General features: G+C 40.0%; 2 protein-coding genes across 2 annotated transcripts in view; both read right to left on the bottom strand.

Moving 5' to 3' along the window:
• LOC5573499 (calcium/calmodulin-dependent 3',5'-cyclic nucleotide phosphodiesterase 1) overlaps positions 1-23,987 on the bottom strand; it is a 437,832-nt gene that overhangs the window by 264,289 nt on the left and 149,556 nt on the right.
• Positions 7,624-9,859, bottom strand: LOC5573490 (maltase 1). Its single transcript, XM_001660858.2, has 3 exons — positions 9,198-9,859; positions 8,780-9,141; positions 7,624-8,718 (listed from the first exon to the last, which is right to left on the bottom strand). Exons 1-3 carry the CDS (start codon positions 9,702-9,704, stop codon positions 7,764-7,766), a joined length of 1,824 nt encoding a protein of 607 aa, XP_001660908.1. The 5' UTR covers positions 9,705-9,859; the 3' UTR covers positions 7,624-7,763.

Below are 23,987 nucleotides of genomic sequence, written 5' to 3' on the forward strand. Positions count from 1 at the left end.
ATAGTTTCGATCGGAATATTTGAATTTCTCATAAAAACAATTCGCAAAGCATCTTTTAATGAAATGAATTCAAAGTGATAAACAGTTTGTTATTGTTTTATATTATTATAAACAGTAACGTTTTTAGGTTTTAACGATACTATATGATAAATATTGATTTGGAAATTTAGTGTTGAAAAAAATTTTCAGTTTAATTTGTGATAGAATCTTGTTACTCGCAGATTGAAAGGTATGTAATAACTAGGATGCTATTCTGTTTTTAGAAAGATTTAACAGATCTGCATCACACATTTATTCTGTAGTGCTATGAAGTAATAGTTTTGCCAAAAAGTTGGTTAAACACATACTAAATGGCACAAAATGTTTTTACCCATTCTTAATATAGGTCACGATACAACTACTCTGCAATGATTAATTTTCTTGAAACAGTATTATCCACACAGCAACAAAAGATATCACTGCATTCCTGCAATGTTACAAAATGATCTTTTTGAGACGGCTCTATCACTCACATTTACCAAGTTTTGATCATAACCACACAAGTAACTGTTTTGTAACGAAACAAAATTTAACAAATGTCTCTGTATCTTGAATGTAATTTTTATGTGACTGTGCTACTTGGGCCGTACCTCAGTATGGATAGCGCCACGCCTACCATGAGCTTCCGTTTGCTGGCATTTACAGCAGAGCGGCTAGCAATCAGCCGTATATGCTCTTTTTACAGACATATTCAACGTGACTAGCGAAGCTGACCTTGTCATCGATCATTACCCCAAGATGCCTAGGGGATGACTTGGACTCTATGGTACAATCACGTACCGAGATAAACGTTCGTTGCTGGGATTTGCGGTTGTTGACCACCACCACCTCAGTCTTGTGACGGGCCAGTCCTAGTTTCCTAGACTTCATCCATTCCTCAACTATGGAAATAGACTGTGCTGCTGTCAACTCTACTTTCTACATCGAATCGTCGTAGACCACTAGGGTAATGTCGCCGGCAAAGCCAACAATCTTAACACCCGTCGGAAGGGGCAGCCTCAGTACGTCATCGTACATCGCATTCCATAACATCGGGCCCAGGATTCAACTTTGAGGTATTCCCGTGGTAATTCAATCGCTTTTCTGTCCCTTTTCTGGTAGAATCCTGCCATCAAAATAGCTTTCTAGAAGCTAACACAACTGCACCGATACCTTGAGACGGTTAAGTGCGTAGGCTATCGCTTGCAGGCGCTGTTGAACGCATTCTTTAAATCCAGAGTGACAACCGAGCAGTAACGGGTTCCGCTCATTTTATACTCGATTGTCACCTCAGCTGTATGAACGACCTGGAACTGGATAGCGTCTAGAATAAATTTACCGTTCCTTAATCCAAACTGGTTTTTGGACAGATCGTATCTTCCGTACACTGTACTAGCTTGTTTAGGAGCAACCTCTCCGACAACCTGCTCGTCGTATCTAGCAGGCTGATAGGTTTATACGCCGATGAGGCACCTGGTGGTTTTTCCGCCTTTGGCAGTAGCACCAATTTCTGTGGCTTCCATACATCCAGGAAGATTCCTTGATCTATGCAGTGTTGCATCGTGGTTCTGAACACATCCGGATCCGTAATCACTGCCGCTTTTAAGGCAACTTTCGGGACACCATCGGGTCCGGAGCCTTTAATGACGTAAATGATTTCACGACTCCTGCCAGCTATTCGTTCGTCAAATTCGCCACTTCTTCTCCTTCATCTGCCGCATACGGCGCTGGGGGCATGTGGAATGATACGGGAAGAGTACCTCTATTATCGATCGCAGCAACTCGGGCGACTTCTCTTGAGGCGCTCTGGCAGCTTTGGTCTTAGCAATTGCTACTCTGTAGACGTCACCCCATGGACTCGAATTGGCACTCTGGCATAGACTATCAAAACATGCCCGTTTTCGACTCGACTGATTTCCTTTCTTAGAGCTAACTTTGCCTCTCTGTTCCTTCCGCGCCTCAGGGCTTCGGTAGCATCCTAGTAGTGGTTTAATTATTAGGTTATTAGGTACTTAGCTATTTGCTTATAATCGCTTGCCTTACGGCCTTCGGTTTCGCATTTTCTGTACTTCTGTCGGGACCATTGCAATTCCACGGCCCTTCACGAAACACTTGAAACGAACTTCAGGAGACTGTTGTATGTTCAGCCGGTAAACCGATCAGCCTACCTTGAGTATGCCCAAGTTCTTCACTTAGTTCACCTCTGCTAACGGCAGCCTGATCGCCGCCATCTGGGTACCCGGCGGGCTTTTTTGAAGGTGGATGGCCTTATAGGCTACGCCGATGTCACACTGCTCTTTGAGTGCAGCCGAGACCTCCGCTGCATCGGTGACCTCATCCAGATTGTTACACTGGAGAGTCGCTTCTGCAGTCAGAGATCTTACATCAACCTCGTCACCAAGTACTTCTTGTGTCAGTTGCTTATAGACTATCCAAGAGTTGCTGTTGCCTTGCATCGACCTGGGTGTTCTGTTCCATTGCCGTGATGCATGTACTTGTGAACTCCAGCAATTTTGTTACCACCGATCTACCAGGAATGAAACCATGCTGGTCTGTGGAGACATAACTTTAAGAGGCGTTCAATACACCTTCGCTCTGAATGATCTCGAAAAACTTCGATGCAGCAGATAAATTCGTGATTCCTCGATAATATTTCACTTCTTGATGATCGCCTGACTTGAACACCGGGAACATGAATGATTGCTTCTACAAGGCTGGAAAAATGCCCAGACCAAAAGATCGAGAGAAGATAGCAGCGAGAGGTTTGGCTAAGACAACAGAGCAACGCCGGAAAATCACGACAGGAATACCATCCGGACCGGGAGAGAAAGAATTTTTCAATTTTATGGACGCCGTTATAATCATTTCTTCTGTTACAACAAACGTAGACAAGTTTAACACATCTGACGGAAGATCGCAAGCGGCAGACTCCATTTCAATATCGCTACCCGAGGAGAAAGAATAACTCGCCAATAACTTATGCATACCATATTTTGGTATCATACCACAATTAGGTATTGTTCAGTTATGAATACCTCATTTTGGTATTATAATGGTATTTGAAAAAAAAATGTTTAAAACAATTAAAAATACTTCATTTTGGTATTTGACAGCTATTGAGGACTGCTGGAGGTATTGAACTAGTATTGAAAAATTTCACTTTTATATGAAAATCCATCAAGTATTATTTAGGTATTACAATACCTGATCTAATTATCAGCTTGGTATATGTAGAATTTGCAGAAAGTATTATTTGGGGTATTTTACCTCCTATGCAGGTTGTAAGTATTGGAAATTATCTGGTATGGAATACCTCAATTTGGTATTCAGTAGTTATTTTCTTCTGCTCGGGTAGCTTCACACGTTTCAAACATAGATGCAAAGTGTTCAACAAATAATATTGTTTTTGCTCTGAACAAACTCGATGATAACATCGAGTTGCTCAAAAGCTACTTGCATTTTCGAAAGGTACTCCCTATTGCGATCCATGACCTCGATTAGACCCAGGGAAAGAGGAATGATAGAGATTATTCGGAAATTCGAATTAAAACGATGGTGGCAGAAAACTAGTTTTATAATGGATTATCCTATGCCTACATAGGGAAAAAGCTCAAAATTGGTCAATTCAAGAGCTACATACAGAAAAACTTTTTAACCAAAGTTGAAGTAAAATTTAATTACGCACAACTGCATGTGTACCAGCATTTCTACAAATAAGAAAGTTGGCTATATCATTCTTATAACAATTGTGTTCCACCAATACAGAAAGTCAAACTTATACTAAAAAACTTTGTAGAATACAGTTTCTATTCAAAGTTCCATTCGATGTTCAAAAAAGTCCAAGAATTGTTCAAAATGGTTCAAGAACTGTCTTCAGTGACGGAATGGTTAACTAAAATGAACGATAATCAATCGTAAGGAGGGAATATTTCTTCATTCTCGGCAAACACATATTACCAGAGTACCGCCAATTGAATAAGGGAGGGGATATATCACATAGACGCAGGGCCGGATTTACGAATGTGGGGACCCATATTACTAGGTCAAAATAAATGTTTTTGGAGCTTTTTCGTCAACAACAAAAACAATTTGTCGATTACCTTCTTATTGGTACCATAATTCAAATTTAGCTTATTCATTTCATGTTTTAATATTCAAGTTGTTTAAAACACAGATTGACTTATCAGTTTTGAGTAGAAGAAATTGATGTGGGGTTGGAAGCAGGTCTCTTTCTAGAGACTTGGTCTCTATTTTGATTTTTTATGTTCCTATTTTTAATGGAAGGTCTCTAAAGTCTCAATTTCAACCAAAATGCTCTCCTAAGTATTTTCTTTTCATTATTCGGATTGCAATCAATCATGATACAAAATTCTACAGGATCCAGAGAAAAACGCGTTATACTCGGCTTTTCAGTAGGTTCTTCGAGACTTTTGTCTCATATTCGTCGATGAAAAACATCAAGAAATCTTGTCCAGAGATTTTATGTGGAATACTTTCAGGAACTCCTACATGGATCTCTCCAAAATTTTGTGTAGATGTTCCACTACCAGTTCTCTCAGAAACTCTTCCAGCTATTTTTCAAAGGATTTTTCTCCAGGAAATCATTGAGCACTCCAAAGATACTAACTCCATTTGTTTCATCAGGGATTACATCGATTTTTTTTTACAAGTTCTGTACTAGGGGTTCCGTCAGATATCTTTTCACCAATCCTTCAACCGAATTATCCAGTTGTTACTCTATGAGATGTCACATCTCTTGTAGGATAAACTTAGAAAATCGATGGATGAATCCCTGGATAAAATCCTGGTTGATTAGATTTGAAAAATAAATAAAAGAATCTTTGAAGAAATTCCTGATGGAATCTCTAAGGCATTTTTCATAGTTATCCTTGGAAAAATTCAGGTTATATTCTTGAGATATCTGAACAAAGTTTTTTGGAGGAATTCTACTTGCAATAATACCTAATGAAATCCTGGAGATGTCTTCGGAATTATCTCTGAATCATTTAAAAAATACTTGATATTTTTATGAAATTCCTAGAGAGAATCATGAAAAAAAACTTACAATAATACAAGCAGCAATACTGCCGTATAAATATAATGTATAATGAGTAAATTGCATTATAACCTAGTATTAAACTTCTTTCAGAAATCTTTCATTATAGTTGGAAAACCCACGTTAGAAAAACGAAAGGAATTTAAGCAAGAGAATATCGCTCTACTTGTTTATCCAAATCGTATTTGAATCATTCTTAATCTTCTTGTTCCCATTCTGAATGTTCTAATATGTTGTTTAGTAATTTTATTTGAGTTTATTTGCATACATTTCGCCCATTATTCCGTATTTCTGGAACAACCTTTATCTCTCAGGTCAAATGGTGCAATTTCAAAAGTGTGTACCATTGCATTGATTCTAATTACTGATAAAAGTTTACCCATAAGTATGTTTGTCAAGATTTGTGTGGGCCCTTGAAATGTAAAGGCCCGAATGCCATGGCCCCCTCGGCCACCTCATATATGCAGCCCTGCATCGACGGATCTTTACTGTGGATTTCTGATTATCCACGGGAAAGCGATGCTCATACAACTTACCCAGTCAATTGTCCGTTAGCAAGTGAGACAGAGTATGAATGCACCTAGAGTGCAAGTGACAGCGTGTAAGTCTGTAAAACGAATGGACCTATTCACGGGTTCATTATTTGACGTTTTAGCGGTACCATGTTATTTATGGCATCATAGCAACCAGTGAATTCGGCACCGCTCAAACGTCAAATTAATGAACTCGTGCATTGGTCCATATGGTTACCATGGCGACATGAATAACACGGCACCGCTCAAACGTCAAATAATGAACTCGTGCATTGATCCATTGACAATGGACCAATGCACGAGTCACTAATTTGACGTTTGAGCGGTGCCGAATTCACTCGTTGCCATGGTCACGTAAATAACACGGCACAGCTCAAACGTCAAATCAGTGAACTCGTGCACCGGTCCATATGACAGATGACAGACGTCTGAAACCGATTGCTGTGATCAATCCTCTTGCCACTTTTCAACGCAGTGTATTCTATTATAAATTTTGCACCCTATCGGACGCGACAATTTGTAATCGTCAAAATCGTCGCCAGCCAAGCAACCGCTGTGAATTTGACGTTTCACCAGTCTTGCCAACACAAATGCAAATCACCTCCATTGATTGGTTGGCTGGCGACGATTTTTTCAGTCTGTTCGAAAGTTGGCAGCGCATTTGGTTGTGAATGCAACAGACAATATCAGATATCCCACACTTAGCAGCACAGATGCCAGAGTAGCAACCCTACTCCACTGACCATTCAAAATCAGTGACGTATTTTATAATGAACTTTATTTTTTGACCTTTTCGAAGATATACGTATGTATCTATAGCATCTATACTGCCCATAACTGCATATTTGTAACATTCGACAAAAGTAGGCACTGAGTAAATGGGGTACCAAGTTTGCATTTTATTGCAGTATGGGAGGGAACTGATATTTCAAAAAATCACTAAGAATTCAAAAGTGCTTATTTGAGGCTGAAATTTTGTACAACTCATATCGCTTATTGGGTGAATAGTCAGAAATAAATTCTGATAGAAATTTCGTTGCCACTGCATTATGAGGCTCATGTATAATCTCAATGTGACTGTTATGCGGTTACAATTGCCGATGTGACAAAACAACTTGGTATTTTTTTCGAATTTTCTAGAACAATCTCACAGATTTTAGTAAGTGGATCGAAAGTATTTGTCATTTGATGACACTCCCCGGTATTAACTCAAAATTGTCAAAAATGTCGAATGTGACTGTTATGCAGTCATGGGCAGTATACCTGTAGTATTTTTCTGAGGAAAAAAAAAGAAATTGTGTAACCCTTGGAAATCATTAAAATACCTACGATACCACCTACTTGGCACCTATTGGGTACTGTTTGAAACCCCTTGGAAATTATTAAATCTTCTGGTACACCAATGCCACTTCTGCCCATCCAAGGAGACACCCTGGAGATACCTGAAAATTCTTATAAACTCCAAGGAACTTCCCTAGGTTTATGGGAGCCTTTCTGAATTTCCTAATACTCTAGATAACCTAGAGACTTTTCAACTTTCCTATCCGAAATGAAAAAAAAAAAATTCCGATGAGGATTGAAAAATCTTTCAAAAATGCTGCATCATTGTTCCCTTGCATGACAATGTTCATTTTTTGCCATAGTTATCATTATAACGCATATGAGATTTTGTACATAATTTCAATTGTAGGATGATAACTAATTAACCTTATAGTGAATAAAAAACATGTTACCTGGGTCATAAATCTCTCACTCTCTGCCCCATATGTCTTTAAACATGTGATAAACTCCACCGTCTTGGTATGATAAAAGCATACATAATCGAACAAAGTTATCATCTTATAGCTCGTTCGCCGTGTCAAACGATAAGATTAATGCCTAATCAATGAATTTTTTATTTGTCTCTCAGTTCCGAACCTTGTCCCGCACCCGTTCTCTTCGCTGTGGTAGGTGATTTCCCGAATTAATCGCAATCAAATTTACCTCTTGATCACATGAGAGTGTATGTGACATAAGTATTTATGACATTGATTTATTGTAGGTACTGATGTTGAAGATAACAAATTAACCGTTATCCCTCGTACGACGCGTGATAATGACGCCGCGAATTTTAAAACAAATTAACATAACCCACAAATTCGATTTATTCAATATGTTCATAGGAACAAATATTTAATTATAGCTGTCACAAGTAATGCCATCGACAGATGAACGCTAACTGCTGAACTAGCACCGATTACAATGGCTTCGTACGGACCCAGAGTCAGCTCCGTAGTGTTGACGGTTTGACCAACTTTGTGACGTGAATCGGTACCAACCAGTCTGACGGTTGCGGTTTTTCCAGCGAATCGGTACAACTCGGTCACATCCACGGTGTAGGTTTCCCCATGGAAGTTGACCAGCGTTACGTAGTATGGGTCCAGTTCACGATCTTCATTTTCCCGCAGGAATCGCACGAAGGCAAACACGTCGTCGTTGAACGCTCGGGAGCGGAATTCTCCATGAGTCAAAATGCGTTCCTTTCGAAGCTTCATGCAGTCCACGTAGAAGTGATAGGTGCTGTAATCAGCTTCCGTTTGCTTCAGCAAGTTCGTTTGTCTGTACAGCGGATGCATCGGAAGCCATGTTTTAGCGGCCTTTGAGAATCCTGCGTTAAAGCTGTCGTCCCATTGGAACGGAGTTCGCTGAGGGTCTCTCGATGCCCATTTGTAGTTATCCGGGCCCAGGTTACATCCTTGGGGATCTTTGCTATCTTCATAAGACATGTCACGATAGTCTTCCATACCGATTTCCTCTCCATTGTACACAACTGCCACCCCTGGAAGAGTCATCAGAATCAAAGCCATTCCATCGATACGGTCCCGCCCGTAGCGACTGGCCATGCGGGGCTTATCGTGGTTTCCCAACACCCAGTTGGTGATCTTTCCTCGAGGCATGTTGTCCAGCCAGCGGTCAATAATGTACTTAAAATTCGATGCTTTTGAGCCGTCGTTCAAGTCCTCAATCATTGCAAAGTTGAACGGGAAATGAGCCCTTGGTTGCGTACCATCATCGGACTCGTAGAACTTCATGGTCATAGTCAAATTGGCGTACGCTTCAGTCATCATGATGCTACAATAAAAGTTTTATATGTATCAATTCCACCCAAAGATATTTCAAGCACTCAACTTACATAGTATCGGAATCACTTTCCTTTACGTAGTCGTCGATGACCTTACGCCAGCGGGCAATTACCTCGTACGTATCCGGAAGATCTTTCGTGTAGATGTGATGCGTATAACCGTAGCTGTTGGGGTCCGACGGATCGTTAATCGGTTCATCCCGTAAATCCTCCACCTCGAACATATGGTTGATGGCATCAATGCGGAAGCCCGATGCTCCTTTCTTCATCCAGTAGCGCAAAATTTCATCAAACTCCTTGATCACAGCCTCATTGCGGTAGTTCAAATCCGGTTGACCAACAGCAAACTGATGCAAGTAATACTGCTGACGCTTTTCACTCCACTCCCATGCGGATCCGTAGAATACCGATTGCTGTTGGATGAACACGTGTTCAAAAGGTTTCCAATGCATGTCATTTAACTACTTACCCAATTATTAGGCGGCAAAGGTCTTCCACCTTGCGGATTCGGTTTTCCGTTGTGCCACATGTAGTAATCGGTATAGGGGTCTACCCTATTTTCAGACTTCACGAACCATTCATGCTCATTACTCGAATGGTTGGGCACGAAATCCAGAATTATCTTGATTCCGAGCTTTTCGGCTTCGGCAAACAGCTCCTCCAGATCACTGTTAGAGCCAAATAGTGGATCCACCGAAACGAAGTCACTCACATCGTATCCAAAGTCTTCCTGGGGCGACTGGAAAATCGGACTGAGCCACGTTGCCTCGAAGCCGGTATCCTTAAGATGCTGCAGCTTGGCTGTGATTCCTTTTATGTCACCGGTGCCATCGTCATTTGAATCGAAGAACGACCTCGGGTAGATCTGATAGAAAACGGTCGTTTCCCACCATTCCTTCTGGTCGGAATCTTGTGCCGTCGCGAGAAGGACGGCCGTCGCCACTAGCAGCAACAAGGGTACCCTAAGACTTATCATCGTGAACTGTCGTATTGATACGCTGCTGTCAGCTCTATTTATAGACAATTGATGCGCTCTACAGTTGAGGCAATCGATGAGATATGCACAGGTTGGTGTTGGTCAGATACGACGGCACAAGTAGATCTGTAGGATGCTGTCGTTTGTGTTTCGTAGATAGTGGCATTCTGCATCTCTGAGATATGCTAGGAGGCATTGTTTATTTATAGGAAAATCTTTCATTATCTGAATTTGAGCGATTGTTGGAATTTCGGACAAACTCTCTCAAAGAAAAACGAGGTAAGCTTGTTATGTATAGGTGCGGAATTTGGTTTCCTCGAAGCAACCAAAAATTTTGCCAATTTCAGGGGCTTATCTGTTGGTTCCTAATCACATGTGACACTTGATCGTTTGAATTACTGTAATCAATTTAAACTGGACAAACAAGCCTAACTGATTAGATTAGAATGAATCACGTTTGGAACCGTTAAGTATAATTGAACATGAAAGTAAAAGCACAATACAGTTTGAAGTTTTTCATCCAATCTGCATTTCTTCACACGGGCGTGATGTAACTTTTCTACCTAGGACTAAGCATTAGCCTAATTAGTTTGGCCTGACACCCATTTCTGGATATTATCTGTCACAATTCACTTCTCTTGACTGCATTGGTGTAGCTAGGAATTTTATTCTGGAAGAGCTTATGGTTGGCTAGTGTTTCACAGAAATAATTTCAGTCGCAATAATCATGATTTTCATAGACTTGTAACGATTTTTATTTTGTGTTTATGATTTTGCCTCATATCGCTGCTAATCAGTGATATTTTTAAATTTCAGTTTTCAATATGGGAAAAATAAAATAGTAAAAAAAAAACTGTCGAGAACTTTTCCCAAGAACTCACGATGAATATACGTTGTGATTCTTCAACGAAATTTTCAGTATTGCATCTATGTGCTTTCAAGTCCCCTGAGAATTCACACGAGGTTTTCTTCATGAATTATTTCCCTACTATTTCATTGCTTCCTACAAAAACTTCTTTACCAATGTCAGGTCCTTCTTGGATTCACACTGAAAATCATTTCCTAGATAAGTAGTAACTATTTAACACTGTTTTTCCTGAAACTTATCTAGACTATCTGATCTTACCAGAAAATTTCTCAAATGATTTCTATCCAATAAAATGGTGTACGGAATCAAATTGCACCACTTTCACATGGCTGTAACTTGTTACTTGTTGGGTATTTTCTATTGAAATTTTGGGTGAAATTTGTTCAATGTGTATTTGCTTACGCTGTGTAAGTATCACGAGCAGATGTGCAATCGTTGTAAAGATGGAGACGGAAGAACAGCAGCAGAAATTTTGCGCACGTAACTCGAAAATCTGGATCTATCTCACCATGTCATCAGCAGAAAACTGGGAATGGTACATTCTACGGTGTCTCGTGATTTCAATCGGTACCACGAACGTTTGACCATCGATCGAAAAGAAAAAATGGCAAAAAAGGATCTCCGTATAGTGTTAAGGATCACAAACGGGTAGCTCAAGCTTTCAAGAGGAATCCCAACAATTTAGTTCGAGATGTGGCGGAGAAACAGAATCTATTAAAAACTTTCGTGCAAGATGCGAAAAAAACGTGAAGGACTACGTACAAAGTCCAAAAGGCCCCTAATCGCGATGAACGGCAGAATACGGTAGGTTAAACACTTGCATGGAACCTCTAAACCCTGATGCTGTCGAAATCATATTGCCTCGTTCTTCCTAAAGTTTTACTTCAGATTCCTTCAACAAATTTTTCAGAAAATCTCTCGGAAATTCTCTGAGATTCCTCCAGGTATTATTCAAAAAATTTCTCCTAATATCACACAAGATTTGAACAAGCAATTAAAAAGGATTTATTTAGGAAAATGTTCTTACCGATTTCACAGAAAAGTTCTCTACAGATCTATCCGCATTTTTTTTTCGTAAAAAATTTCAAGTGCTGAGATTTCTCTATAAGTCAAAACTCAATCGAAAATGTTATTTTAAAAATTCTTTAAAAGTGCCTCCCTTCAAAATTAAAAAAAAAAAAAACAAAATTCCTATAAAGATTCTAGCGGAAAACGTTCAACTGTTTGAAAAAATACCACTTAAACACTCACTAATTCCCCAAGATATTTATTCAGGTATTTCTTCAGAGAATTAGATAATTGTTTTTCCTGGGATGTATCCCCTAGGATTCTTCCGAAAAATTCTAAGTGTTATGTAGAACGGTAAATGGCTGGGCATGGCGTACCATCGGTACCTCACGTACCTGCAGAAATAAAATAGATCCCTTTGTGGGGTCTCGGTGAGAACCCTGGTCGTATGCTGACAGGGAATAGGGTGTTTGCTTTTCCTTCTGCAAACCTGGAGCGTCTGTACTCCATGTTAGGAGTGGCTCACAACAGCGTCTGTTCCCCATTTCAGGGGCGGCTGATCATCGTCCGAGTGCCAGAGAAGGACTCTAAGAATAGTCCTTCGAAAATCTAGGGGGTTGGTGTCAGGCCCTGCAAGCCAACCATAAAAACATATCAGCACATGAACGTCAACGAGAGAATACGAACCGGGACAATCGGCGAAGACCACAGCGACGGAAATGGACTAGCGATTGGAAACTCGGTACGTGGAACTGCAAATCTCTCAACTTCATCGGAAGCACACGCATACTCGCCGATGTGCTGAAGGACCGTGGATTCGGCATCACAGCGTTGCAGGAAGTGTGTTGGAAGGGATCAATGGTGCGAACGTTTAGAGGTAATCATACCATCTACCAGAGCTGCGGCAACACACGTGAGCTGGGAACAGCTTTCATAGTGATGGGTGATATGCAAAGGGCGTGAAAGGCCGATTCTTTAACTTTAGCATAATCAACGTGCACAGCCCACATTCCGGAAGCACTGATGATGACAAGGACGCATTTTACGCGCAGCTCAAACGCGAGTACGACAGCTGCCCAAGCCACGACATTAAAATCGTCATAGGAGATTTGAACGCTGAGGTTGGCCAGGAGGAGGAGTTCAGACCGACGATTGGGAAGTTCAGCGCCCACCGGCTGACAAACGAGAACGGCCTACGACTGATAGGTTTTGCCGCCTCCAAGAATATGGCCATTCGTAGCACCTATTTCCAGCACAGCCTCTCGTATCGGTACACCTGGAGATCACCTCAGCATACAGAATCGCAAATCGACCACGTTTTGATCGATGAACGGCACTTCTCCGACATAACCAATGTCAGAACCTACCATGGCGCTAACAATGACTCCGTCTATCCGTCATCAACGATGTACGGTACTGACGGTCGCCTCAGTACAATCTCGAGCGGCTGAAACAACCGGATGTCACCAATGCTTACGTGCAGCATCTTGAGGCAGCGTTGCTGGATGAGGGCGAGCTCGATAGGGTTCCTCTTGAGGACTGCTGGAGGACAGTCAAAGCAGCCATTAACAACGCTGCCGAAAGCATTGTCGGATATGTAGAACGGAGTATAAGAAACGATTGGTTCGATGAGGAGTGCCAGGAGGTTTTACAGGAGAAAAATGCCGGGCGGGCTGCAATGCTGCAGCATGGTACGCGGCAAAACATGGAACGATACAGATTGAGGCGGAAACAGCAAACTCGCCTATTCCGGGACAAAAAGCGTCGCCTCGAAGAGGTGGACGTCAAGAGATGGAGTTGCTGAACCGTTTTCTAGAAACGCGGAAGTTCTATCAGAAGCTCAACACATCCCGCAAAGGCTTCGTGCCGCGAGCTGAAATGTGCCGGGAAGAGGATGGGAGCATCTTGATGGACGGACGCGAGGTGATCGACAGCTGGAAGCAGCACTACGATGAACACATGAATGACACAGAGAACACAGGCACAGAAGGTCAGGACAGCGAAAATGATGGCTACGTCAGCTTAGCGGACAGTGGAAACCAACCAGCTCCCACTATGGGGTAATTAACGATGCCATTCAACAGCTCAAGAACAACAAGGCCGCTGGTAAGGGTGGTATCGGTCCCGCACAATTTGTTCATCGATTTCAAGGCGGCATACGACAGTATTGGCCGTGAAGAGCTATGGAAGATCATGGACGAGAACAGCTTTCCCGGAAAGCTCACAAGATTGATTAGAGCAACGATGGACGGTGTGCAAAACTGCGTGAAGATCTCGGGCGAACACTCCAGTTCGTTCAAATCTCAGCGGGGACTACGACAGGGCAATGGACTTTCGTGCCTGTTGTTCAATATTGTGCTAGAAGGTGTCATGATCATCATTGACAGTCGAGGAACGATTTTCACGAGATCCGGACAATTTGTTTGCTTGGCGGATGACATGGATATCATTCGGAGAAAATTTGAATCGGTGGCAGATTTGTTCACACTCCTGAAACGCGAAGCAACAAGAGTCGGGATAATGGTGAACGCGTTGAAAACAAAGTAAGTACATGCTGGTAGGCAACAAGGCCCACCTAGGAAGCAGTGTCACGATAGACGGGGATACCTTCGAGGTGGTGGACGAGTTCGTCTACCTCGGATCCATGCTGACGGCTGGCAACAATGTTAGTCGTTAAATACGAAGGCACATCATCAGTGGAAGTCGTGCCTACTATGGGCTTCAGAAGAAACTGCGGTCAAGAAAGATTCTCCACCGCACCAAATGCATGATGTACAAAACGCTCATAAGACCGGTAGTCCTTTATGGGCTTGAGACGTGGACTATGCTCGAGGAGGACTTGCAAGCTCTTGGGGTTTTCGAACGCTGAGTGCTAAGGACGATCTTGGGAGAGCGTAGGTCGCAGTCGAGGATGGAGAGAAGCGGCCAGTGGCGTAGCTAGAGTTTTGGAGGCCTGGTGCGGAGGTAGATTTGGGGGCCCCTCAAATGGAGGTTTACAATATATGCCTTTTATTATCAAACTCACACGTACTTTGAACATTTTTGTAAACTTCTAGCACTTGGAAGAAAGATTTGTGGTTAAAAGCTCAAAAAATATTCTGCCAGTAAAAATTTGCCCATATGAGGGCGTAGCCAGGATTTCCGCCAGGAAGTAGTGCTATGTCTTATGGAATCAAAAAATATATATGAAGCAATTGCTTCACAAGTTTTTGGATTCTTATTCTTGGATAATTTTCTTTATGTTGTACGATATTAGGTAGTATGCATAAGGTTATTCCTAGTTGAACGTTTTGAAGACTCGTGAAAAAGTCTTGAAACAATTCATAGAAAATATCTGGTGAAATCGATGAAAAAAATTCTGATATTCTAGTATTGCGCTAATCACTGATTATCTTGTGGTCTTTAATGCAGTTCTAGGAGGCAATCAAGATAAAATGTTTGATTTTATTATGGATATTATTATATGAGAAATTCCCACAAAACTCATAGAAGTATACTTAGAAAAATTCGAAGAATGAGATGAACCAGCCTAGGGCTGAAAGTCTCAATAATAAAGAAAGAAAAAAAAAAAAATTCGAAGGATTCAAACTTCTTAGATGAACAACATAAAAAAAATCCATAGATAAATCTCAAGGAGTTTGTTTGGAATAAGTAAACTGATTCAGGGAAGAATCCCTGAAGTTATTGGTGAAATAAAACTGGAGAAAATTAATTTCTTAACCAATGGTACGCTAAGAATTCCCTTCAGTGGTTATCAGAGAAAAATGCACAGAGTTCTCCTCAGTGGAATTCTTTGTTGAAACCTTGATAAATTCTTGGAATAATTCCTGTAGAAATTCTTGAAGAATCCTTGAAATAATAAGGGTAGAAACTTTTGGAATCTCCGTGACAATTTCTTTAAAAGGTTTTTTTTAATGAATTGACATCTATATACGAACGCCAAATGTATTGAAAAGGTTTTACGCAGAAAGCATTTTTTTTTCTAAAATCAAAAGAAATAATCCTGGCTGCGATGCTTAGAATATTTTGTACGGTTTCTATATGAAACAGGGTGTCCATTCAAAATCAGTTTTCCAATTCCCGGATTTTTCCCAAATCCTAAATTTCTTAAACCGGGCTACATCAAGATCCTTCAACTTGAAATTTTCCACCAATTTTTACCTTTGTCAGTAAGAGCTGATATTCGATTTGAAATTCAAAATATTCGTTTTCAAATTAAAAGGTTTTTTCGCCGTTAAAAATCTTAATTAAACATCATTTCATTTTTTACATATAGATTTTCGAATATTGGAAAATATTGCAATGGTATTGACAGTTACATATAAGATTAAATAGAGTTTAGGATTCAATAGGTATTGAAATCTAATCACTAGAGAGCTTCGTTCAAATTCGGAGGGCTTGTTCTAAGTTATTTATGAATTATTTTAATGGAATCCACGCCTAAGATTATTGGTTTGAATTCTGAAAGATTTTCGGACAGACGTGTGGTAAAGATCTATTGGAAAATCCAATAGATCAACACTAAAGATATTTTCAGCAATTAAGAACTAAGAACTATGGCCTAAATTATTTTTAGACTAGGTCGTCGATTTTTTTTTAGATAAATCAATTCAAATTCTTGGTAAATAATAACATAAAAGTTTCGGATCCGGTGAAAAACAGTATTTGGCATTGTAAAAATAACCTTCCAGTATTTATTTTCAGTCGGGTGCTCAAAACTACGGAGAATATCTAAATGTTGACTATAGTTCTACAAAAGAGAAAAGTTCAATAGCCAATTCAATCTTTTCTACAAATTATACGTTATACATGGCCCATAACCCTAGAAAAAAAAATCATAATCTAGGAAGGAAGTAGCTGAAACGATATCTCGCCAAAGAACATTTCGACATAGATTTTTCATAAGGGCTTATCTGCATTCATCGATTTTTCTTCCTTCATCCTGCATCTTTGCATTATTGCAGAAAATTGATTTACTTTTTGTAACATGTTTTTGTGCTGTAGAAGAAATAATAACTTTATCTAGTTTCATGAACAAGAAATATTTAAGATTTATTTTGGCGAAGTTATTAACGAAAAAGAGAATCGATGACGAGAAAGAGCTCATATCAATTGGGGATGAACCTGCCTACGGCAGAAAATCCTTTCAATAAAAAGTAATTCAATTCAATTCAAATTCGCTCATATCAATTGAGCAACAGTAAATCGTTGTTCGTTTATGAAGCTTATTAAAAAATGACATAAATCCATAACAGCATCTTTGAAGCAATCCATCTACCCAAGAATACTTAACCAAGCCGTAATCATGAATAAGAATCTCCAAAAATCCACCATACAGAAAAAAAAACAATCATAAAACGACCAAGGCGTTTACTGCCGTTATACGCATAATTGTCCCACGTTCCAAAATATGCAATCGAGAAAAACGCGTTTAAAGCTTTCAACACATTTAGGTCTCGTATTGACCAGAAGTGTGGTTAATTAAAGTACAATCTTCACGATAGTATAAAGAATAGCGTGTTCATTAGAGTCAAGAGTTTGTATTATGGGAATAAAGTAAATTTAGCTACGAAATTCAAAGTGGGACTGTGAAGCCTAGAAACACGGGAATTTTGGTGAATTTCTACGCATAACAGTCCCACTGGGTGTAGTGACAAATTATGTGCTAAGCATATTGTTGTAGATGACCGTTTTTCCGTATAGATTGTACCTAATGTAGAGGACGTATATTCTCAAGAGTATGTAAAGGCAACTAATGAGGGCTCAAGTGACATGTGCCAAACGGAGCCACGTGTGGGGAAGTGAAGAAATACGATTTTATAGTTTGAGATGGAAACCAAAGCTTTCTGTATGTGTGATAATCAGAAAATGTATGAGTTAGTGAAATAAAGAGTGAATGAGTAAGTTAGATAGATTATATGTAATAAATTCTTATATCGACTCTTCCAGCTACAGTCTTGACAGAAACTCGTCTTCGGATTCAAGGTTATTCTGCGGAGTATATATTTAACTCAAAAATCACGACACAAATCTTCACACGATTTGACACTTTTTTGGACTTGATTTGCAAAATCACGATATTTGATAAATCGCAAATTAAGTTTTAGAACCACCAACATATATGCCACTTGAACCGAAGAACTAATTATCCGGAATAACCCAGTACTTATGTGGCCAGGTCATCCAAAACCTCATGAACTATTCTTCTTTGACTTGACTTTGACTTCATCTTGACTTCATCAAGTTTGATATGTCGCAAGATAGGACTCAGAACCGCCAATATAATGGCAACTTCCTCTGGGAAACAGGGTATCCAAAGGAACCTGGCATGTTATCAAGTCATCCAAGAACTTTTGAATTACCCTTCTTTAGCCTTGATTTGGGAATTTATGAAGTTTTATGTTGCCAGCTAGGTTTCAGAACCGACAGTTTAGAGGCCATTTCCTTCAGGAAACCGGGAATTCGGAACAATCCGAAATGTAGTCAAGTAATTCAAATCCATTTGAACCACCTTTAGGCTTGATTTGCAATTTCATGAAAATTGATGTGCCAGGTTTCAGATTCGCCAATATAATTACCACTTACACCAGTGAACCAATATTCGGAACAACCCAACATGTGGCCAAGTCGTCCAAATACGGGCGAACTATTTTTATTTAGACTTGGTTTGCTAAATCATGAAGTTGATTTGTCGCAAGCCATGGACTCAAAACTAAAGTGATTACCTTCAAGTGGGATTATTTCAGTACTCCCCGTGATGAATCCAAAATTACGGTAAATTTATAATCGATGACCGTGGTTCCAAAAACTAGAAGAATTTTGTGATCAATCCTGAAAATTCAAATGAAATTCATTGGAAAACGGATGGGAATTAATATTTTGATATTGAAAATTTCAATCAAATTTGACGTCAAGCTCTCATGCATGATGAATGCATCCCCATAATACAAACACATAAAACAGGTTGTGTTCCACGTGGGGTGCAAATCCAACGAAAGAAGATGTTCAAAACGATTTTCCCAAATACCAGCTAATTCAAAAACTGCCTACTGAATATTTTGTTCGAGATCAGCGCAGCGAATTGTATAGTGTGACAGTTATGCGTAGAAATACAGTAGTGGGACAGTTATGCGTGGAAATTCAACAATGGGACAAATTGACTTAGCGTACTTTTTATTGAGTTTCCGAACAAAGTTAATTTTTGGTAAGTGTTGTCTAAAACTATACGTAAAAATAAACCAGGAGGAATAACGATTTAAAGCCACTGTTCAAAATAAAGACATGAAATTTGTAAAATAACATTATGGTATTTTTTTTTGTTTGAAACCAAGTTTGTACCCTAAATATTTTTCCCAGCCATGAGCTTCTCAAGTGAATCAACCTAAATAGTAAATAAAAATTGAAATCTTTAGGTTAGTCATTCTACAAAATTCATAATTTTCAAAATTGAGGTATTTTTAGTTGAAATCTTTAAAACGTATCTCTTTAGCCTTAAAGGCATGTATATTTACTTTTGAGAATAGCTCTGTATCATTTTTAAAATGAATGACAATAAAAATTGTTCAGATCCTAAGAAAATGTGTACAAGTTGAAAGATCACCAACGCTCCAGACTTTTGAAGGCCTAGTAAATTTGATTTTTAGAGGCCTGGTATATTTGATTAGAAATCAGAATTTATGATATAAATATTTATGAATTCAAAGCCATTATTAGACTCATCATATTCTAAACTGGTATCTGAGCCTACTTAAATATCTACAACAAGGTCACGTTTGGCTTTTAGAAAACTTAGTTCTCTCGTGCGTGCAATCGATTGAACAATGACAAGGAAAATAACTTACTAAATAAATCATTGTGAAGGCCCTTCAAATATGGGGGCCCAAAGCCACGGTCCCAGGGGCCCTCGGCCCACTCCATACCTAGCTCTAAAGTATTAAAACAAGGGATAATCAGGGGGCCCCAGTACATCGTTGACTCACCAAAACTTATACTTGCACACTTATTTCCTTAATTGGATCTGAGAAACTATCAGTTTCCTACAAGCTATTTAGAATTTCTAATGCCATGAGAAATCGTCACTGATATTTTGAGGCCCCTAGGATCTCGGGGCCCGGTGCGGACCGCACCCACCGCACCCCCCTAGCTACGCTACTGGAAGCGGCCATGAACCGATTGAATTGGCGAAATGTTTTTGGTGAGGTTTTATCAAGCTAATTGATGGAAAACCAAATAAATAATAATCCCGAGATGTTTTTTCTTTAAACAGCACTGGCGTTCATTATGGGGATTTTTCCAGGAGTTTTTCAACAGTTGTACTAAAGGATTTTGGTATTCATGCTTGAACTTCTCGAACAATTTAGCCAGAAATTTCTTCAGCAACTTACTGTTTTAAGTTAAGGAATATATTTTTAATTTTTATTGATATTAATTCTGGTATTTTTCCATATATAACATCCATCGATGGTTCAAAACCTACTTCATGAAAACCTCAAAATTTCTTCTAGGGATTTCTTGACAAATACAGTCGACTTTCCACATCTCGATGTTCTAGATCTCCATTTCTCGATATCCTCCTTATCTCTATATCTCTATATCTCGATGCGTTCCTGTTGATTTTTCGTTCCCAATTTTCTCTCCATATGTCGATATACATATTATCAAAGGTTACTAGACCAGATTTAAGTGATTCAGAACAATTTGGAATCTTGAAATGAAGTTTGTTTGTTTATTGTTTTCCTAGTAACGGAGTGATTTTCAATCTAGTGTTCATTAAATTAATGTTCTTTGTTTCGATCTCTCCCTATCTCGATGGTCCCTTCGATATCGAGATGTGAAGAGGCGACTGTACAATGGTCTAGGACTGTACCACCTACGAATTTGTGCGAAATGCTTAATGCTAATGCTAATGCTAATAAGTAGAAACATTGTGCTTCTTCTCTTCAAGATGTTCGCGATCTTTAAGAGTTTCCGGCAAAGCGAGACAGTCTCCTTTCTTTGCGATTTGGAAGGAGACCTTGATTCCCTTAATGGAGTTCAAGATCTGCTTTCTAAATCCCCCAAATTCGGAACAACTTGGCACTATTTGCTTCCTCACTTGAATCAAAGAGCCTAGACTAGAGACTGCTTCGATGTGGTGTTCGGAAAATTTGTCTAAAGTATGGAACTGATTGCACATTTCGATGCAATTATCAATATAACCCTTGGTAGAAAGCGCGCATTCCGGAGAAAGGTCCTTTTTCCATATTTGCCACGTTTAGTGATAAGTTTAAAACCTGTTTTTTGGAAGGAAGTTGTGAATTCAGAAATTACCCTTCCTTTCGTTCATGGTTGCAACCATCTTCTTCTTCTGTCGGGTGTGGGATCACTGCGTCCATTTTTTAGGACTATTGTGATATACCCTATTACTCTATGTACACAATGTTTTCCAGTAGCAAATGTGCCTCCGGAATACTTTGCGCATTTGACTGAACTTTGAACCATCTGCCATTGATGGGCAGAAGTCCTAGGTTGCAGTGTTGTAGTTCCCCCAATCTGGCGTGATCAGCCTAATAAAGCTAACCACCTCCCTGGGGGATGCGTTCCAAATATCAGCTGGCTGTAAGTAGTGCTTGCCAAATATTTTGAACCTACGATGGATGTGTGCACTGCAAGAGCAGAGAAGGTGTTGTGAGGTTTCGTCCGTCTCGTCACAGAAACGGCAATTTGTGTTTTGGACGACACCGATCTTGTATAAGTGGTATCTGCTTGGGCAGTGACCAGTTATTAGACCGATGTATGTTCTGAGATCCCTTTTGTTGAGACCTATAAGTTTTTTGTGTTTGTGTCGTGTTTATTGTTACGAACCTTTTGGACTAATTCGCATTGGAAACTGTATTCCAATTTGATTGAATTTGACCGAACAACCAGTTGTTCAATTCCGTGTTTAGTGCAGAGTTTGAAATGCCAAGGAGTGGCTCTGGACCAATGAACATATTGGTTGATCCATTCCTTGCTAGCTGATCGGCAATTTCGTTACCCTCTAGACCCGTATGTCCTGGGATCCAATATAGTTTAACTCGATTGCGTTCAGCTAGGGATTTCAGTGCAAGAATGCATTCCCACACAAGTTTTGAGTTGCAAGTGAAAGCCTTCAAAGATTGAAGCGCTGCTTGACTATCAGAGAAAATACAGATGGTGGCATGTCTGTAATTTCTTTTTCAGACACAGCTGCGCACATTCCTTGATTGCATAGACTTCTGCTTGAAAAACTGTAGGCCACTGTCCAAGAGAGACAGAGATTTTGGTTTTCGGTCCGTATACTCCAGACCCTGTCAAATTATTCATTTTTGAACCATCTGTGTAGAATTTAATAGATCCCGGTGAAATGGTGGGTCCACCTCCTTCCCATTCCTCACGAGAAGGAAAGACCACCGTGAATGGCGAGTCATAGTTTACCACTTTTTCCATCCAGTCACTACATTTTTCAACAATAGGATTTATCGAAAATTCGTTTAATATACTGAGGTGACCTGTTAAGTCCCCTGACAGTAAGACTGTTGATCGTTTTAGCCGAAGAGCACTTTTCTCAGCATCCAGCTTTATGAATTGATCCAGCCGGGGCAGATTGAGTATAGCATCTAGGGCAAACGAGGGGGTACTACGAACTGCACCGGTTATGGCAATACATGCAGTACGTTGAATTTTGTTCAGCTTAGCTCTAGCCGTAGCTTCCTTTGTCTTAGGCCACCAAACAAGGGACGCATAGGTTATTCTAGGCCGAACGATTGTTTTATAGATCCACATGATCATACTGGGTTTTAGACCCCATGTTTTACCACAGGTCTTTGAGCAAACCCAGAGTGAATTGAGACCTTTATTTATGATTGTTTGAAGATGGGTGTTCCAATTTAGTTTTGCGTCAAGTGTGATGCCAAGATACTTGACCTCATTTGAGTAAACTAATTGTATTTGGTTCAAGAGAAGAGGGTGGAGTTGTACCTTTCGTCTTTTTGTGAACGGTACAATTGTTGTTTTTGAAGGGTTTATTCCTAGTTTCTCTTTTTGACACCAGGAGAGTGTGTGATTGAGAGCAATTTGCATCCTTGATGAAATAACGCTGTCAAATTTGCCTCGTACAATAATGACTACGTCATCTGCGTATCCAACAACTTCAAAACCCCTTCTTTCTAAGCTATCTAGCAGTTCGTCCACCACTAATGACCACAATAAGGGAGATAGTACTCCCCCTTGAGGGCATCCCCTTGTAGCCATTACAGTAATGCGCGAATCACTCAGCTCAGATGAGATCTGTCGATTTGCTAGCATAGCATGTACCCAGGTTACAATGCATGGGTCGAAGTTTCTCCTCAACATTGCCGAACCTATAGACGAATAAGAAGCGTTATCGAACGCGCCCTCAATATCAAAAAATGCTATAAGAGCGATTTCTTTTGCATTAAAGGTTTTCTCGATCTTGTTCACTAGCGTGTGCAGTGCTGAGACCGTTGATTTTCCGCTTTGATAAGCAAATTGGGATTTAGAAAGAGGCATAGTTTTCATAAATTTAGAATCTATATACTCGCATAATACCTTCTCCATGATTTTAAGCATTACCGAGGATAGGCTTATCGGTCGGAATGCTTTAGGGTTGGTTTTGTCCTTTTTTCCTGCTTTTGGAATAAAGACAACTCGAACTTGACGCCAATCATTTGGAATGTGTCCCAGAACTAAACTTGCCTTAAAAATCTCTACCATGTGTGGAATCAGTGTCTCTTCCTCTTTTTGGATAAGCGCTGGGAAGATTCCATCCATGCCAGCAGATTTGAATGGCTCGAAAGATCTCACTGCCCTAACAACCCTATCGCGAGTAAAAGCTTCTTTGGCAACCTTTATTGCGTCCCTTTTTGCTCCTGAGTCCCCTGATAGGAACCCGTGTGGAACTGAGACGTCAAGTCTGGCACCTTCAGCATTTAGACTCGTTTGTGGGATTGAATCAGGAAAGTGAACTCTTAGCATTTCACTCAGTGTTTCACGAGGTTCCACAGTGAGTGAACCGTCAGTCCTTTGAAGACCTCCCAAACCATTGGAGTGATCCTTCGAAAGAGTTTTATGAAGTCGAGCAGCTACGGGAGTTTTCTCAATGCTTTCACACATGAGAACCCATGATTTCCGTTTTGCTCGTCTCATTTCTTTGTTATACTCTGTCAGAGCCTTTCGGTATAGACTCCAATCAGAAGTGCGTTTGGCTCGGTTGAATTCCTTCCGAGCAGTTTTTCTGAGTTTATCAAGGTTGAAGTTCCACCATGGAACATCTCTGTTCGAACTAACTGTTTTGATCGGACAGCTCTCTTGATAAGCATTTAGAATTTTGTTTTTAATAGAATCCGAAGCTGCTTCTAACTGTATAATAGTCTGAATATTCGGCTCTA

The sequence above is a fragment of the Aedes aegypti genome, chromosome 2 (assembly GCF_002204515.2).
Source record: "Aedes aegypti strain LVP_AGWG chromosome 2, AaegL5.0 Primary Assembly, whole genome shotgun sequence".
Classification (NCBI taxonomy): domain Eukaryota; kingdom Metazoa; phylum Arthropoda; class Insecta; order Diptera; family Culicidae; genus Aedes; species Aedes aegypti.